Source organism: Pseudophryne corroboree, chromosome 5 (genome assembly GCF_028390025.1).
Source record: "Pseudophryne corroboree isolate aPseCor3 chromosome 5, aPseCor3.hap2, whole genome shotgun sequence".
NCBI lineage: Eukaryota > Metazoa > Chordata > Amphibia > Anura > Myobatrachidae > Pseudophryne > Pseudophryne corroboree.
In genome coordinates, this window is record NC_086448.1 from 446389342 (window position 1) to 446408794 (window position 19453).

Below are 19453 nucleotides of genomic sequence, written 5' to 3' on the forward strand. Positions count from 1 at the left end.
CTCCATGTTGTTGGAGAGCCCTCTGTGTGCAAAGCTAAGCAGCGGCCGTGATTACATTAATCTGTGTGAGCCTGGTAAAAAAAAGCAGCAGAGACACTGGGAAACTGTTCCTGAAGCTGTAGTAGTCGGCCAGGCAATAGGACGGGTGTTTGGGGTCTACGTTAGAAGAAACCATTGGATCTTTATATCAACAACATGGAGAAGACTGCACCCTGTTGTGCGGTGACTGTTGCTGTTTGATACTGCCTGTTAAACCTGACCTGCGAATCCTGCATGGAACTGCGTAACCTGCCTTTGGTGGAAAATACAGGTCCACACGAAATTGGTTGCCCATTTGGAGAAAGGCGAGACTAAAAGAACAAGAATTTGGCCATTTGAAGTTGGAATCCACTCGTTGGAATTACATTTGGACTATATTACTATAATACCCCAGTAAACAAAGGGGAGAGTGGAACATTGCGGATATTTTGATATCATTTTTTATAATTTTTATACCTGTTAACCCCGTTATTTATCTCGGTTACCAAGAGGGTGCGCAAGGTGGTCCACATTTGTTGTCATTGTCTTGAATGTGTTTTGGTGAGTGGGATCACCGGGACCACCACTGCTGCACTTTTGAGTTGGGGCGCTGTTTTTAACAAACTTGTATTCACTTACGTCTTATTTAGTACCATGGGAAAGTACCAAAGCTCCCAAACCAGGTGGGGGAGTGCTGAGGTTCCAGCAGAACTGATTGACCAAACCTGAAGGTCCTCAGACTCCAAAGCATCGAACTTGTAAAACTTTGCAAAAGTCTTCGAACCTGACCATGTAGCTACTCGGCAGAGCTGTAAAGCCGAGACACCCTAGGCAGCCGCCCAAGAAGAACCCACCGACCTAGTAGAGTGGTCCTGTACAGATTTTGGAACTGGCAAGCCTGCCGCGGACTAAGCATGCTGGATAGTGAGCCTGATCCAGCGTGCAATTGACTGCTTTGAAGCAGGACACCCAATTTTGTTGGGATCATAAAGAACGAACAGCGAGTCCAATTTTCCTGTGACGAGCTGCCCTCTTTACGTACACCTTCAAAGCCCTCACAACATGCAAAGACTTTGAAGTAGCAGAGGTGTCTGTAACAACCGGAACCACAATAGGTTGGTTAATGTGAAATGTGGACACCATCTTAGGAGGAAATTGCTGATGAGTCCTGAGTTCAGCTCTGTCCTTATGGAAAATTAAGTAGGGGCTCTTGTAAGACAATGCCCCCAGTTCCGACACACGTCTTGCTGAAGCCAAGGCCAACAGTGTTGACAGTCTTCCACGTATGGTACTTTACGTCCACCTCCTGTAACGGTTCAAACCAGTACGATTGGAGGTAGTGCAGAACCAAATTGAGATCCCTAGGTGCCGTGGGAGGCACAAAGGGAGGTTGGATGTGCAAAACACCCTTCAAGAATGTCTGGACCTCAGGGATAGAAGCCAATTGTTTCTGAAATTAATTAGACAAGGTCGTAATCTGGACTTTAATGGAGCCTAGACTTAGGCCCACATCCAGTCCAGACAGCAGAAAAAGTAGGAAACGTCCCAGATGAAATTCCACCGCAGAATATTTGCTTTCACACCAAGAGACATACTTCTTCCATATACGGTGGTAATGTTTAGTTGTTACCCCCTTCCTGGCTTGGATCATAGTCGGGATGACCTTGTCAGGAATCCCTCTCCGGCTAGGATCAGCCGTCAACTTCCATGCTGTTAAACCTAGCCACTTAAGTCTTGATAGATGAACGGGTCCTGTTGCAGAAGATCCTCGTGAAGAGGTAGAGGTCACGGATCTTCGATCAGCATCTCGAGAAGATCCGCGTACCCGGCCCTTCACGGCCAGTCCGGAGCAATGAGTATTGCTTGAACCTTTTCCCTTTTTCTTCTTTTTAGAATTCTTGGGATCAGAGGAAGTGGAGGAAACACGTACACCAGCTGGTAGACCCACAGAGTTGTCAGTACGTCTACCGCCACTGCTTGTGGGTCTCTCGACCTGTAACAATACCGCTTGAGCTTCTTGTTGAGTCAAGAGGCCATCATGTCGATCTGTGGATATCCCCACCAACGTGTCAACCAATGGAACACCTCCAGGTGAAGGCCCCACTCCCCCGGGTGCAGGTCGTGTCTGCTGAGGAAGTCTGCTTCCCAGTTGTCTACTCCCAGAATGAAGACCACCGACAACGCTACGCCGTGTTTTTCCACCCAGAGGAGAATTCTTGACACCTCTGACATTGCTGCTCTGCTTTTCTTTCTGCCCTGTCTGTTTATGCGCGTTACCACCGTTACATTGTCCAACTGGACTTGAATGGCCTGATGCCGAAGTAGAGATGAGGACTGCAGAAGGGCATTGTAGATAGCCCAGAGTTCCAGGATGTTTATTGGAAGGACGACTTCCTGACTTGACCATCTTCCTGGAAACTGCACCCCATGCGTGACTGCTCCCCAATCTCTGAGGCTTGCGTCTGTGGTTAGCAGAATCCAATTCTGAATCCCGAACCTCCGACCCCCGACGAGGTGAGAAGTCTGTAGCCACCACAGAAGGGAGATCCTGGCTCTTGGCGAAAGACAGATACTCTGGTGCATGCTAAGATGCGATCCGGACCATTTGTCCAATAGATCTAGCTGGAAGGGCCTCGCATGAAACCTTCCATGCTGAATTGCTTCGTAAGAGACCACCATTTTCACCAGAAGGTGAATGCACAGATACACGAGATCCGGGTTGGCTTCAGAACAGTCTGAACCATCGACTGGATTACCATGGCCTTCTCCAAGGGAAGGAACACTCTCTGAGACTCTGTGTCCAGTATGATTCCCAGGAAAGGAAGCCTCTGGGTCGGTTCCAGGTGAGATTTTGGTAAGTTCAAAATCCACCCGTGATCCAGGAGTAGTCTGGTGGAGAGGCCAATGCTGTCCAACAACCACTCCCTGGACGGTGCCTTTATCAGAAGATCGTCCAGGTACGGAATTATGTTCACTCCCTGTTTGCGGAGTAGAAACATCATCTCTGCCATCACTTTGGTGAAAACCCTCAGTGCCGTGGAGAGACCAAATGGCAGGGCCTGGAACTGGTAGTGACAGTCCAGCAGTGCAAACCGTAGATAAGCCTGATGAGGCAGCCAGATCAGAATGTGAAAGTACGCATCCTTGATATCTAGAGACACTAGGAATTCCCCCCTCCTGCATACCTGAAATCACCGCTTTCAGAGACTCCATCTTGAATTTTAACACTCGTAAGTATGGGTTCAACGACTTGAGGTTCAGAAACGGTCTTACTGAAGCATCCGGTTTTGGTACTACAAACAAGTTGGAATAATATCCCTTGTTTTGCAGATGAGGTGGAATTGGAACAATGACCTGAGTCTGTACCAGTTTTTGAATGGCGTCCTGTAAAGATATACTTGCCTCTTGTGAAACTGGCAAGCCTGATTTGAAGAATCTGTGAGGTGGGAGCTCCTGGAACTCCAGTCTGTAGCCCTGGGAAATAAGATCTATGACCCAGGGATCCTGGCACGAACTTGCCCAGATGTGACTGAAGAATTTTAGTCGGGCTCCCACCTGCCAGTCTTCCAGGCATCGCGGTCCACCATCATGCTTAAGGTTTTGAGGAAGCAGAGCTTGAGCCCTGTTCCTGTGAACTGGCAGTTGCTGGTTTGCGTGGTTTACCTCTAGCGCCTCTGGTGGCTGTAGATGAACCTCTTGGTTTGCCCCTAAACTTGGCAGTCCGAAAGGAAAGTAAATTGGGACCTGAGTAAGCCTTCCTAGTTGGGGGAGCTGCAGAAGGAAGATATGTGGACTTACCCACAATAGCTTTGGAGATCCATTTGTTGAGTTCATCTCCAAATAAGACCTCTCCTGTGAAGGGTAGGCCTTCCACTCCTTTCCTGGAATCTGCGTCAGCAGTCCATTGGCGTAGCCATAAGCTCCTGCGTGCTGACACTGCCATAGCTGTGGTGCATGCATTAAGCAAGCCTATTTCTTTTGTGGCTTCCACCATAAGGTTCGCAGAGTCCTGAATATCCTGTAAAATAATCTCCCCTTGAGGTAAGGTATCTAACCCCTCAATTAGGTTACCCGACCATTTGGCAATGGCTCTTGTAATCCACCTGCATGCTATAGTGGGTCTCTGGGCCACGCCAGCATCTGTATACAAGGATTTGAGTGTGGTCTCAATTTTACGATCAGCCGCATCTTTTAGGGAGGCTGCACCCGGGACAGGCAATACAATCTTTCGTGACAGCCTGGATACTGATGCATCCACTATCGGTAGATTTTCCCATTTTTTTCTATCCTAAGGAGGAAAAGGAAAAACCTTTTAGGGATTTGAAATTATCCTATCAGGATTAACCCACGGTTCTTCAAACAGTGTATTTAGTTCCTTTGACACAGGAAAAGTGGCTGAGGATTTCTTTTTTTATATTAAAATAAGATTCCTCACTCTCCTCTGTCACCTTTATCAGGGATATGCAGAACTTCTCTGATAGCCTCTATGAGAGCGTCTATTCCCTGTGACAGAGTACCCTCCCCCACCTCTGGGTCCACCTCCACCTCCTCCATGTCTGACCCCTCATCATCAGAGTCAGACTGCAGGATATGGGCCAAAGGACGTTTTTGCGGACAAATGGCAGGGGACCGAGACGCTGGTTTGAGTACTGAGTTTCTTTTCATAAACTCAGTCATAGATTGTCTTAAGTATTCCATCTTTCTCATTGCGGGACAATTAAGTAGAAATGTTGGATATCATTCCCCTAGTGGAGTCCAGCCATGCTGGCTCTTCCCCACTAGTGTGGCAAGGGACACTACACTGAGTACACACTAGGGAACCCCCTGGAGAAGAGGAACACTGTGCTTTACGTGAAACACACTCTTTGCCTGACATAATGTAACAATGACAGTACACACACACACACACACACACGCGCGCGCGCGCACGCGCGCACACACACACACACACACACACACACACACACACACACACACACACACACACACACACACACAGAGGAAAAGGTTAAATTGCACAATTAACCCACAAAGAGCCCTTCCAGGGAGACGCAGAAAGTATGGAGCCAGCACACTTACCTCTAATGCCAAGCTTAGCCGGGTCGCAGACTAAGTACCTAGATTAGAGACTTAGTACACTAATAACCGCTCCCCCCCCCCCTGCTATGACCCCCTGGTGCCGCTGAGGTAATCTGGAGTCTCTCTCCGGAGGAGCTGTGCGTCCCTGTCAGTCAGCGTCTGTTTCAGCTGCAGAGGGAAATGACGCTTGTCAGCTGCTGGATCCGCTCAGAGTGAAGCCCCGTCCCTTCAATGGTGCGCGGTCTTCCTGCTCTTTTTTATACTGGCTGAGATAATTTTGTTCCTAAAATGGAGTCGGTCCCCTTTTCTCTAACGTCCTAAGTGGATGCTGGGACTCCGTAAGGACCATGGGGAATAGCGGCTCCGCAGGAGACTGGGCACAAAAGTAAAAGCTTGAACTAGCTGGTGTGCACTGGCTCCTCCCCCTATGACCCTCCTCCAAGCCTCAGTTAGATTTTTGTGCCCGAACGAGAAGGGTGCATGCTAGGTGGCTCTCCTGAACTGCTTAGAGTAAAAGTTTATTTTAGGTTTTTTATTTTCAGTGAGTCCTGCTGGCAACAGGCTCACTGCATCGTGGGACTAAGGGGAGAAGAAACGAACTCACCTGCGTGCAGAGTGGATTGGGTTTCTTAGGCTACTGGACATTAGCTCCAGAGGGACGATCACAGGTTCAGCCTGGATGGGTCCCGGAGCCGCGCCGCCGGCCCCCTTACAGAGCCAGAAGAACGAAGAGGTCCGGTGAAATCGGCGGCAGAAGACGTTCCTGTCTTCAACTAAGGTAGCGCACAGCACTGCAGCTGTGCGCCATTGCTCTCAGCACACTTCACACTCCGGTCACTGAGGGTGCAGGGCGCTGGGGGGGAGCGCCCTGAGACGCAGTAAAAACAGAAATACCTTAGGATGGCAAAAGAAATACATCACATATAGCTCCTGGGCTATATGGATGTATTTAACCCCTGCCAGTTTTCCAGAAAAAAGCGGGAGATAAGGCCGTCGTGTAGGGGCGGAGCCTATCTCCTCAGCACACAAGCGCCATTTTCCCTCACAGTTCCGCTGGAAGGACGGCTCCCTGACTCTCCCCTGCAGTCCCTACAGAATCAGGGTAAAAACGAGAGAGGGGGGGCACTATTGGCAGCTAAATTATAAACAGCAGCTATAAAAGGGAGTAACACTTATATAAGGTTATCCCTATATATATATATATATATAGCGCTCTGGTGTGTGCTGGCAAACTCTCCCTCTGTCTCCCCAAAGGGCTAGTGGGGTCCTGTCCTCTATCAGAGCATTCCCTGTGTGTGTGCTGGGTGTCGGTACGATTGTGTCGACATGTATGAGGAGGAAAATGATGTGGAAGCAGAGCAATTGCCTGTATTAGTGATGTCACCCCCTAGGGAGTCGACACCTGACTGGATGGTTGTATTTAAAGAACTACGTGACAATGTCAGCACTTTACAAAAAACTGTTGACGACATGAGACAGCCGACAAATCAATTAGTGCCTGTCCAGGCGTCTCAGACACCGTCAGGGGCGATAAAACGCCCGTCACTTCAGTGGGTCGACACAGACCCAGACACGGATACTGAGTCCAGTGTCGACGGTGAGGAGACAAACGTAATGTCCAGTAGGGCCACACGTTACATGATCACGGCAATGAAGGAGGCATTGAACATTTCTGACACTACAAGTACCACAAAGAAGGGTATTATGTGGGGAGTGAAAAAACTACCAGTAGCTTTTCCTGAGTCAGATGAATTAAATGAGGTGTGTGATAAAGCGTGGGTTTCCCCCGATAAAAAAGTGCTAATTTCTAATAAATTATTGGCACTATACCCTTTCCCGCCAGAGGTTAGGGCGCGTTGGGAAACACCCCCTAGAGTAGATAAAGCGCTCACACGTTTATCTAAACAAGTAGCGTTACCGTCTCCTGATACGGCCGCCCTCAAAGAACCAGCGGATAGAAGGCTGGAAAATATCCTGAAGGGTATATACACACATACTGGTGTTATACTGCGACCAGCAATCGCATCAGCCTGGATGTGCAGTGCTGGAGTGGCGTGGTCGGATTCCCTGACTGAAAATATTGATACCCTGGATAGGGACAGTATATTACTAACTATAGAGCATTTGAAGGATGCATTACTATATATGCGTGATGCACAGAGGGATATTTGCACCCTGGCATCAAGAGTGAGTGCTATGTCCATTTCTGCCAGAAGAGCGTTATGGACGCGACAGTGGTCAGGGGATGCGGATTCCAAACGACATATGGAAGTATTGCCGTTTAAAGGGGAGGAGTTATTTGGGGCCGGTCTATCGGACCTGGTGGCCACGGCAACTGCCGGAAAGTCCACCTTTTTACCCCAGGTCAACTCTCAGCAGAAAAAGACACCGTCTTTTCAAACTCAGTCCTTTCGTTCCCATAAGTACAGGCGGGCAAAAGGCCACTCATTTCTGCCCCGGGCAGAGGAAGAGGAAAAAGACTGCACCAGGCAGCCTCTTCCCAGGAGCAGAAGCCCTCCTCTGCTTCTGCCAAGTCTTCAGCATGACGCTGGGGCTTTACAAGCGGACTCGGACACGGTGGGGGCCCGTCTCAAAAATTTCAACGCGCAGTGGGCTCACTCGCAAGTGGACCCCTGGATTCTGCAGGTAGTATCACAGGGGTACAAACTGGAATTCGAGACGTCTCCCCCTCGCCGGTTCCTGAAGTCTGCTCTACCAAAGTCTCCCTCCGACAGGGAGGCAGTTTTGGAAGCCATTCACAAGCTGTATTCCCAGCAGGTGATAATCAAGGTACCTCTCCTACAACAGGGAAAGGGGTATTATTCCATGCTGTTTGTGGTACCGAAGCCGGACGGCTCGGTGAGACCAATTTTAAATCTAAAATCCTTGAACACTTACATAAAGAGGTTCAAATTCAAGATGGAGTCACTCAGAGCAGTGATAGCAAACCTGGAAGAAGGGGACTATATGGTGTCTCTGGACATCAAAGATGCTTATCTCCACGTCCCAATCTACCCTTCTCACCAAGGGTACCTCAGGTTTGTAGTACAAAACTGTCATTATCAGTTTCAGACGCTGCCGTTTGGATTGTCCACGGCACCTCGGGTCTTTACCAAGGTAATGGCCGAAATGATGATTCTTCTTCGAAGAAAAGGCGTTTTAATTATCCCTTACTTGGACGATCTCCTGATAAGGGCACGGTCCAGGGAACAGTTAGAAGTCGGAGTAGCACTATCTCAGTTAGTGTTACGTCAGCACGGGTGGATTCTAAATATTCCAAAATCGCAGCTGATTCCAACGACACGTCTCCTGTTCCTAGGAATGATTCTGGACACAGTCCAGAAAAAGGTGTTTCTCCCAGAGGAGAAGGCCAGGGAGTTATCCGAGCTAGTCAAGAATCTCCTAAAACCAGGCCAGGTGTCAGTGCATCAGTGCACGAGGGTCCTGGGAAAAATGGTGGCTTCTTACGAAGCGATTCCATTCGGAAGATTCCATGCAAGAACGTTTCAGTGGGATCTTCTGGACAAATGGTCCGGATCGCATCTTCAGATGCATCAGCGGATAACCCTGTCGCCAAGGACAAGGGTGTCTCTTCTGTGGTGGCTGCAGAGTGCTCATCTACTAGAGGGCCGCAGATTCGGCATTCAGGATTGGATCCTGGTGACCACAGATGCCAGCCTGAGAGGCTGGGGAGCAGTCACACAGGGACAAAATTTCCAGGGCTTGTGGTCAAGCATGGAAACATCTCTTCATATAAACATTCTGGAACTAAGGGCCATTTACAATGCCCTAAGTCAAGCAAAACCCCTGCTTCAGGGTCAGGCGGTATTGATCCAATCGGACAACATCACGTCAGTCGCCCACGTAAACAGACAGGGCGGCACGAGAAGCAGGAGGGCGATGGCAGAAGCTGCAAGGATTCTTCGCTGGGCGGAGAATCATGTGATAGCACTGTCAGCAGTGTTCATTCCGGGAGTGGACAACTGGGAAGCGGACTTCCTCAGCAGACACGACCTTCACCCGGGGGAGTGGGGACTTCATCCAGAAGTCTTCCAAGAGATGGTAAACCGTTGGGAAAAACCAAAGGTGGACATGATGGCGTCCCGTCTCAACAAAAAACTAGACAGATATTGCGCCAGGTCAAGGGACCCTCAGGCAATAGCGGTGGACGCTCTGGTAACACCATGGGTGTACCAGTCAGTGTATGTGTTCCCTCCTCTGCCTCTCATACCAAAAGTACTGAGAATCATAAAAAGGAGAGGAGTAAGAACTATACTCGTGGTTCCGGATTGGCCAAGAAGGACTTGGTACCCGGAACTTCAAGAGATGCTCACGGAGGACCCGTGGCCTCTACCTCTAAGAAAGGACCTGCTCCAGCAGGGACCTTGTCTGTTCCAAGACTTACCGCGGCTGCGTTTGACGGCATGGCGGTTGAACGCCGGATCCTGAAGGAAAAAGGCATTCCAGAAGAAGTCATCCCTACCCTGATAAAGGCCAGGAAGGATGTAACCGCGAAACATTATCACCGCATTTGGCGAAAATATGTTGCGTGGTGTGAGGCCAAAGAGGCCCCTACAGAGGAATTTCAACTGGGTCGCTTCCTACATTTCCTGCAAACAGGACTGTCTATGGGCCTAAAATTAGGGTCTATTAAGGTTCAAATTTCGGCCCTGTCGATTTTCTTCCAAAAAGAACTGGCTTCAGTGCCTGAAGTCCAGACGTTTGTCAAAGGGGTACTGCATATACAGCCTCCTTTTGTGCCCCCGGTGGCACCTTGGGATCTCAATGTGGTTTTGGGGTTCCTAAAATCACATTGGTTTGAACCACTCACCACTGTGGAATTAAAATATCTCACATGGAAGGTGGTAATGCTGTTAGCCCTGGCTTCAGCCAGGCGTGTCTCAGAATTGGCGGCTTTATCTTATAAAAGCCCTTACCTGATTTTTCACACGGATAGGGCAGAATTGAGGACTCGTCCTCAATTTCTCCCAAAGGTGGTTTCAGCGTTTCACGTGAACCAGCCTATTGTGGTGCCTGCGGCTACTAGGGACTTGGAGGACTCCAAGTTACTGGACGTAGTCAGGGCCCTGAAAATATATATTTCCAGGACGGCTGGAGTCAGGAAATCTGACTCACTGTTTATCCTGTATGCACCCAACAAGCTGGGTGCTCCTGCTTCTAAGCAGACGATTGCTCGTTGGATTTGTAGTACAATTCAGCTTGCACATTCTGTGGCAGGCCTGCCACAGCCAAAATCTGTAAAAGCCCATTCCACAAGGAAGGTGGGCTCATCTTGGGCGGCTGCCCGAGGGGTCTCGGCTTTACAACTTTGCCGAGCAGCTACTTGGTCAGGGGCAAACACGTTTGCTAAATTCTACAAATTTTATACCCTGGCTGAGGAGGACCTGGAGTTCTCTCATTCGGTGCTGCAGAGTCATCCGCACTCTCCCGCCCGTTTGGGAGCTTTGGTATAATCCCCATGGTCCTTACGGAGTCCCAGCATCCACTTAGGACGTTAGAGAAAATAAGAATTTACTTACCGATAATTCTATTTCTCATAGTCCGTAGTGGATGCTGGGCGCCCATCCCAAGTGCGGATTGTCTGCAATACTTGTATATAGTTATTGTTACAAAATTCGGGTTATTATTGTTGTGAGCCATCTTTTCAGAGGCTCCTTCGTTTATCATACTGTTAACTGGGTTCAGATCACAGGTTGTACGGTGTGATTGGTGTGGCTGGTATGAGTCTTACCCGGGATTCAATATCCTTCCTTATTATGTACGCTCGTCCGGGCACAGTATCCTAACTGAGGCTTGGAGGAGGGTCATAGGGGGAGGAGCCAGTGCACACCAGCTAGTTCAAGCTTTTACTTTTGTGCCCAGTCTCCTGCGGAGCCGCTATTCCCCATGGTCCTTACGGAGTCCCAGCATCCACTACGGACTATGAGAAATAGAATTATCGGTAAGTAAATTCTTATTTTAAGTCTGTAATGCCAGTCTCGGTACTGTGTACACATATAGGGGTATATGCAATTGCAGTCGAATTCCGGCTGGAATTCGACTGTTTTTAAATTTGACACAATTCGACAGTCGCATACCCTCCCGCCGTGACCCGAATTTGACATATTCAATAAAAAACGGATTTGACAGTCCCGCTGTCGAAAAACGGACCAATTGACGATAGTGTTCGTCCTGGATTCGACTTCATGGACGGCACAAAAGTGTTTAAAAAATCAAGAAAAAAAATGCGTGGGGTCCCCCCTCCAAAGTATAACCAGCCTCGGGCTCTTCGAGCTGGTCCTGGTTGTAAAAATATGGGGAAAAAATTGACAGAGGATCCCCTGTATTTGAACAACCAGCACCGGGCTCTGCGTCCGGTCCTGGTGCAAAAAATACTGGGGACAAAAGACGTAGGGGTCCCCCCGTATTTTTCACACCAATCAGGCAGAGGCGATCGCAGGGCTAAGACAGCCGTCGGCTAAGACAGCCGTCGGCTAAGTCAGGCGCCGGCGCATGCGCAGTTCAGGCCTGATCGCAGCTGTGCCAAAACGCACAGCACCGATCAGGTTTGAATTGGCCCCTTCATGTGCTGCTGACAGAGCATCTGGTCCAGAAGAGAGACATGAGAGAGAAGAAGGTTATAATGACCCTGGATTCCCAGCTTCCTCCCTCCTCCTCCCCATACACAGCAGTATAGATGAATGTGTTTAGGTCCTGTGTAACCTGTTATCTGATAAGAGCATTTGGGACTGGAGAGAGAGCGAGATACTGAGAGTCCTCCTGAGTCCTGTCCAAGTGTGTTTAAGTAGTACAGTACATAGGCTGCTACTATTTTTACATGTGTTTAAATACTATAGATGATAGATTTTATTTTTCTATGTGTATTTTAAGGTTGGATAATAATGCCTGGGTGCTGGTTATAACTCTGCGTAACTGAGATACAACTATTTGATATCATTTTCTTGCACTGCAAGAATATGATATCAAATCGTTGTATCTCAATTACGCAGAGTTATAACCAGCACCCAGGCATTATTAAACCAATAGATTAAATCTAATATACACCATTGCTTTACATTTAATAAACAATCTAATATGCACCAAAGCCCCTCCGGAGCACACTGCTACACTTGCCCTGTGCAGTCCCATAGTGGGGGTGTGCAGGATGACAAGATGGGGCAATGCTGACAAGATTTGGAGGAGTGGGCCCTTCCCCAAGGCTTAGTCCGTCCCTGGATACAGAGGAGTATAAAAAGCAACGAGGAGAGAATTAATAAAAGAGAAAAGTGAAAAAAAGACAGGCAGTAACTGGGTAGTGTTTAATAATTATCATCAGTTCAGTCTAAATCACACAAGCATACAAGAGGCGTCCATTAACACAAGTCTCGTCCTACAACAATAGTGTATTTGCACAAAGCAGCTGCGCCCACCTTTGAATCAGCCCTGCATGTGCAATAATATATAGCTTGTATGCAACTGTGAATCAGCCACACTACATTTAACCATACTTGCGTATGTACTCTCCCAGAAGTCGCGGAAGACTCCTGATTTTTAGGGAAGTCCCCCGCACCCCAGGAATGGTGAGTACCCCTTCTGCACCCACTTATTAGTGAAGTGGGCAGGATAAGGAGAAAATGCTGAAAATCACGGGTCTGTATGGAGGGGGCGGGGCTAAAATGATTGAATTGTCCCTGCCCTCCGACGTGCCCAGCTGCGTCTTCCGGGAGAGGAATATAAAGAAGTTGGCAAGTATGCATATAACATGTGCATTATTGTGTATCAATTTTAGTGAAGAAATTTGAAAAGTTACTAATCAGCTTATCGAACCATATAAAGAAAGCAAGGGGTTTATGGTTCTTGCAGATTGAAACTATCTAGATGTTTTGTTGTTGCATCGATCTCGGCGAAAGGGAAACAATATTTCATGTAACTTTTTCATGTGCAGGAGTTATATGTAAATCTGGATCCCATAGTTTTGGAAGTTTTGTATGAAACAAAATACCTGCATAAGATGGGGTTTGAAGTGCCTGATGTCATACACAGTATAGCCACTAGAGAGCAGCAGATCAAAATGCAACAAATCAAGTAAGTGATTTTACAACTATTTCAGTACCGTTGCTTTTTTGATAACATGCATTCTTGACTATCCTAAAAAATACTGTATATACAAAATTAAAGCAAAAGAAAAACAATGTAGGTTGTAAAAAAAAAAAAATATATTATTTCCATTCTGTTCTAATAATAGTTGCATTTTGCTACTTCGACTTAAATGTCAGGAGTTCCGCATGTTAATTTATTGCACATTGTAAATAATTGCGAATGGCATAATACAGCATCAAAAGTAAGAAAAGCAAAGATCCAAATGTGGTATTTCATTGTAAGCCGTAACAAGCAGGGCTATCTCTCCTCCTCGGCTCTGCCATCCCTATTCAGTTTTCAATGCATGTCACTTTGTCACAGAAATCAAATTGCCTGCACTTGTAAATAGAAAGAAAAATGATGCTCTGCGTTTTAATGTCTGCAAACAATATAACTGAGACTGGAAACTACTCAATTTGGAGGGTTCCGAGAGGTGGCAATCAGACTTGTTATCCTTTAAAAGGGTAACAGCGCTGCTGAACTTTCTTCAGTATTTTACTGTACATGTATGGTTTTTAAGACAGTAAGGGAGACATTTACTAAACAGTGATAAGAGCGGAGAAGTGAGCCAGTGGAGAAGTTGCCCAATCAACCAATCAGCAGCTCTGTATAATTTTATAGTATGCAAATTATAGATGTTTCTTCAGTGCTGATTGGTTGTCATGGGCAACTTCTCCACTGGCTCACTTCTCCGCTCTTATCACTGCTTAGTAAATGTCCCCCTAAGACTGAGCTGTTTTTTGGGGGAATGAAGCAGGTGCAACTATTCAGGTGCGCTCCATTTGGAAGGATTAACAATTTGTATATATTGAGATTTTTTGTAGTGTCTTGTGTAAGATATGGGTGTGTTCTTTACATTTTTTTTATATGTATGTGTGACCAAATGCACCTTGCTGCCTGCGCCAAATGATCACAGATGTGGGACAATAGAGGATTCCATCTTACCGTCAGTAACTGCCTGTTACTGACTTCACCCACTGCACCGTAGGTGGGTACTTTGCTGCCACCACCAGATCCTACCACCAACCCTAGAACCGCTTGCTGTTGTGTATGCGTAGACGCGCTAGTGACACGCCTCCTGACTGGCGTCTGTTGATCCCCACTAGTCACTGACCATTGACCAGGCCCTGCACGGTAGCTAGCAGAGGGCGGAGCTTGAAGATACTCGTCTCAACCTAGAGCACGAGGGGAATGAGATTTATCATGTGGGACGGGTCTCCGGACCCAGTATGTAACAAGTTTTGTAAACAGATTGATTGTGGGGCACAAAGGACAGTTCAGAGTCGAGCAAGACACCTGGGCAGCGAGGTTGTTGGATAGGGTTGATTGTCGAGTTATCAACAGTGATAGAGCTATCAGGTTGGTAACTACTATTAGATGAAAGAAATATTAATTCTGTTTGAAAAGATTATGGGGGTCATTCCGAGTTGTTCGCTCGCAAGCGGATTTTAGCAGATTTGCTCATGCTAAGCCGCCGCCTACTGGGAGTGAATCTTAGCATCTTAAAATTGCGAACGATGTATTCGCAATATTGCGATTACACACCTCGTAGCAGTTTCTGAGTAGCTCCACACTTACTCGGCATCTGCGATCAGTTCAGTGCTTGTCGTTCCTGGTTTGACGTCACAAACACACCCAGCGTTCGCCCAGACACTCTCCCGTTTCTCCGGCCACTCCTGCGTTTTTTCCGGAAACGGTAGCGTTTTTCCCCACACGCCCTTAAAACGGCCTGTTTCCGCCCAGTAACACCCATTTCCTGTCAATCACATTACGATCGCCAGAACGATGAAAATGCCGTGAGTAAAATTCCTAAGTGCATAGCAAATTTACTTGGCGCAGTCGCAGTGCGGACATTGCGCATGCGCATTAAGCGGAAAATCGCTGCGATGCGAAGATTTTTACCGAGCGAACAACTCGGAATGACCCCCTAAGTTTGAGGTGGCAGAAAGACATTTAGTAATGCAGACAATACAACCATACTTACCTACATTGTTTTTCTCCTCTCCGGGAGAAGCCCGGAGAGGAGACGCTGCAGGTGCCTTTGGGGGGCGGGGCCGGGCTGTGACATCACTAAGCCCCGCCCCCACATCGGGAAATTCCGCGGGGAAGGGGGCGGGGCTAAAATAGCGCGATTAGCGTCATTTTAACCCCTTCTCCACCCGACGGACCCGCGAATGCGGGAGGTTATCTCCATCCTGCTCGCATCACTAGGGTGCGAGCAGGATGCGGGAGACCTGCCCACTCTACTGGGGGTGCGGGGGGCTACCCCAAAAAACGTGAGCCTCCCGCAGCTTCCGGGAGAGTAGGTAAGTATGAATACAACTGGACACAAATCTGAGAAAATAGGTAGATTTGAATATATCCGATGCAGCTAATAAGTACAGTATGTCAAGAGATGTGGTATAGTTTGAGAAAAATAGAGGACTTGGTACTCAGTCTGATAGAGGAAGTGAAGAGAAGGTGAATTCCAAGAAATGAACACTGAAAGAGCGATTTGATAGAAAGAGCGAGTAGGATGAGAAAAAGGAAAGGGCAGTGGCCCCCGGGAGGGCAGTGTGAGCATGTACTAATTACCTGGGACTTGATTGAGTGTCTGTGCAGGGGGCACCTTTTGCGATGCTCACATTGCCTCCCCTTCTCCCCTTCCTTACCTGTCAGCAACTTCTGCCTGTATGCAGGCAGGAGGATGGGAGCGATTGCCCTGATAACCTCCCCCTCTTCCCCCCCACCTTGATCTGCTCCTGTCTGAAGGGCACAGTGGCTCCCCCCAAGCGCAACAATGCAAATACTATTTATTTCTGGTGGGTTTTGTGAGGCATGGCCGCGCCTCATTACATTATGCCACATCCTCAATGTACTTGGGCTTGGCACCACTCTCTACGGCTATGGGAAAGGGCGATGTCTTGAAGAATTAGGGATTGAATTTTTGTATAAGAGAGTGGTCAAAAGTGTCAAATGCAGCAGAGAAGTGAGTAATGGCATTTCTCTTACGTCCTAGAGGATACTGGGGTCCACATTAGTACTATGGGGTATAGACGGGTCCACTAGGAGCCTTGGGCACTTTAAGAAATCAATAGTGTGCACTTGCTCCTCCCTCTGTGCCCCTCCTACCAGACTCAGTTTAGAAAATGTGCCCGGAGGAGCCGCTCACGCTTGGTAAGCTCCTGAAGAAGTTTCTACATTTATTTTCTTTTTTCTAATTTTCATGGAAGCTCTGGCTGGCACCAGACTGCCTGCATCGTAGGACTTGGGGGAGGGAAAGGGGAAGGGGGAGGGCGAGGGGAAGGGGGAGGAGGAGGGGGGGGGGCGGGCCATCCCAACCCAACCCAACTTCTCTAGGGTTAATGGTCCCATTCCCTGGTGACAGGACACTGAGCTCCTGAGGGTCCTATTCGTAAGCCCCACCACGGCGAACGCACAGACCCGCAGCACGCCACAACCCCTAACAGAGCCAGAAGACTGAAGAGAGGTGAGTAGGTGGCCAGCGTCCCAGTTAGCGGGTCGCCGGCTGTAATGGCGGCATGAGGGTAGAGTGCAGCGCTGCATGCAAGCTGTGCTCCGGCTTCAGAGACACTGCAGTGACCGCTGTGAGATGTGGCTGAAGCCAAGCTTATTACCCACGACTGGCACTGTTTACAGGGGTTCTATCCCACTGTAACCCTTTTAATTCAAGTTACCTCAGCCAGTATAAAAGCGGGAAGGCCGCGCGCTATTAAGGGGGACGGGGCCTTCACTATGAGCGGATCCAGTGGCTCACCAGCGCCAATTTCCTTTCTGCAAGCTTACATGGGCAGCCTGACTGGACGGTGCAGCTCCTCCACGCGGACTCCAAAGCACCTCAGTGGTACCAGGGGGTCATAGTAAAGTGGGGAGTAATAATTTGGTATACTAAACCCTATTAAGGGTTTTAAGCTGGCGACCCAGCTAGGTCTATTCCTTAGCTATAGGGGCGCTGTGTGTGGCTGGCTCCATTTCTCTGTGTCTCCCTAGAAGGGCTCTGTGTGGGTTAACTGTGCTTTTAAAGTATTCCTCACTATGTGGGTGTGTGTTCTTTTGCATTATCATGTCAAAGGACTGTGTATCATGCACAGCAGCGTGCTTTTCTCAATCGGGGGGATTATTACAGTGTACTATCCTGAGTACACTGTAATGATCCCCCTGATTGAGAAAAGCACTCTGCTGTTCATGATACACAATTCTTTGACATGATAATGCAAAAGAACACCCACCCACACAGTGAGGAATAGATTAAAAGCACAATTAACCCACACAGAGCCCTTCTAGGGAGACACAGAGAAATGGAGCCAGCAACATTCTCATGCTAGTGGATCTGAACCAGTATGGTTAGATTCATTAAAAGGGATGATTTCAAGTATTGCAAATAAATTATCCCAAAATGAGAAGGAGACGCAATACTTAAGGCAATCTGTAGATGACCTGATGAATAGAGATTCAGTGGTCGTTCCGGCATCTCAGACCTCTGCTATTTGTCCACAGAAGCGTACTCTGGCCCAAATCATGCAGGCTGATACCGATGATGATGTATTAGACTCAGAGGAGGGGGAGGTGGACTTGGTGGGGGGGGGATGCAGCTTTAGTACAGGGAATAAAGGCCCAGATTGAAGCTATAAGAGAGGTTTTGCATATTCCTGACAAGGTGTCAGAGGACGAGGAGGAATCCTTTTTTAATGTCAAAAATAAATCCTCTGCTACTTTTCCTGCTTCCAAGGACTTAAATTCCCTTTTTGAAGCAACTTGGGTTAATCCTGACAGGAAGTTTCAGATTCCAAAACAGTGGATTACATTCTTCCTGCTTCCTCAGGATGTTAAGAAAAAATGGGAAAACCCGCCGATAGTGGACGCGTCAGTTTCCAGGCTGTCACATAAAATTGTTTTACCGCTTCCTGGGGCAGCTTCGTTGAAGGAAGCTGCAGACCGCAAAATTGAGACCATTCTCAAATCTCTGTACACAGCGGCAGGGGTGGCCCAAAGACCCACTATAGCATGTGCATGGATCACTAGGGCAATTGCAAAATGGTCTGGTAATCTAATTGACGGGTTAGATTCCTTGTCCAGGGAGGAGATTATTTTACTCCTACAGCATATACAGCATTCTGCTAACTTTATGGTGGAGGCCATAAAGGAGATTGGATTGCTGAACGCGCGCACTACTGCCATGGTAGTGTCAGCATGTAGGGGCTTGTGGCTACGCCAGTGGACTGCGGATGCGGATTCCAGGAATGGCGTGGAAAGCCTACCTTTCACAGATGAAGCCCTTTTTGGAGATGAACTGGATATGTGGCTATCCAAGGCTGCGGCGGGTAAGTCTACATATCTTCCTTCCGCAGCTCCCCCGGCTAGGAAATCCTATTCTGCACCAACGTTGCAGTCCTTTCAGACAGCAAAGTTTAAATATAAGGCCAAAGGCTCTTCTACTGCCTTCAAGGGCAATAGAGGTAAACCCAGAAAACCTGCAAATACAGTCTCACAGGATCAGACCTCCGGTTGTGCTTCCACAAAGCCTTCAGCATGACGGTGGACCGCAATGCTTGGTCAACAGGCAGGTGGGAGCCCGCTTACGATATTTCACGTATGGACCACCTCATGCCTGGATCCATGGGTAAAAGATCTTATCATCCAGGGCTACAGACTGGAGTTTCAGGAATTCCCATTTCACAGATTCTTCAAATCCGGCTTACCAGCTTCACCCGAAGCAAGTATGACCTTACAAGCAGCAATTCAAAAACTGGTACAGACTCAGGTCATTGTTCCAGTTCCACTTCACCTACAAAACAAGGGTTTCTATTACAACCTGTTTGTGGTACCGAAACCGGATGGTTCAGTAAGACCCATTTTAAACCTCAAGTCACTGAACCTGTATTTCCGGGTGTTCAAATTCAAGATGGAGTCGCTGAGAGCGATGATCTCAGGTCTTGAGGAGGAAGAATTCCTGGTATCTCTGGATATCAAGGATGCGTACCTTCATATTCCGATTTGGCTGCCTCATCAGGCTTATCTATGGTTTGTGTTGCAGGACTATCACTACCAGTTTCAGGCCCTACCCTTTGGGCTCTCCACGGCACCAAGGGTGTTTGCCAAGGTTATGGCGGAGATGATGTTTCTCCTTCGCAAGCAGGGAGTGAACATAATACCGTACTTGACGATCTACTGATAGAAGCACCGTCCAGGGAAAGGTTGTTATACAGCATTGCCCTCT

At 48.0% G+C, this 19453-nt stretch overlaps 1 protein-coding gene across 1 annotated transcript in view; it reads left to right on the plus strand.

Annotated features, from left to right (window-relative positions):
* Positions 1–19453, plus strand: part of LOC134929613 (dynein axonemal heavy chain 5-like) — an 837675-nt gene that overhangs the window by 142544 nt on the left and 675678 nt on the right. Inside the window, exon 20 of the mRNA XM_063925200.1 lies at positions 13043–13182. Within this exon, the coding sequence (XP_063781270.1) occupies positions 13043–13182 (140 nt within the window). The remainder of the gene's footprint in view (positions 1–13042; positions 13183–19453) is intronic.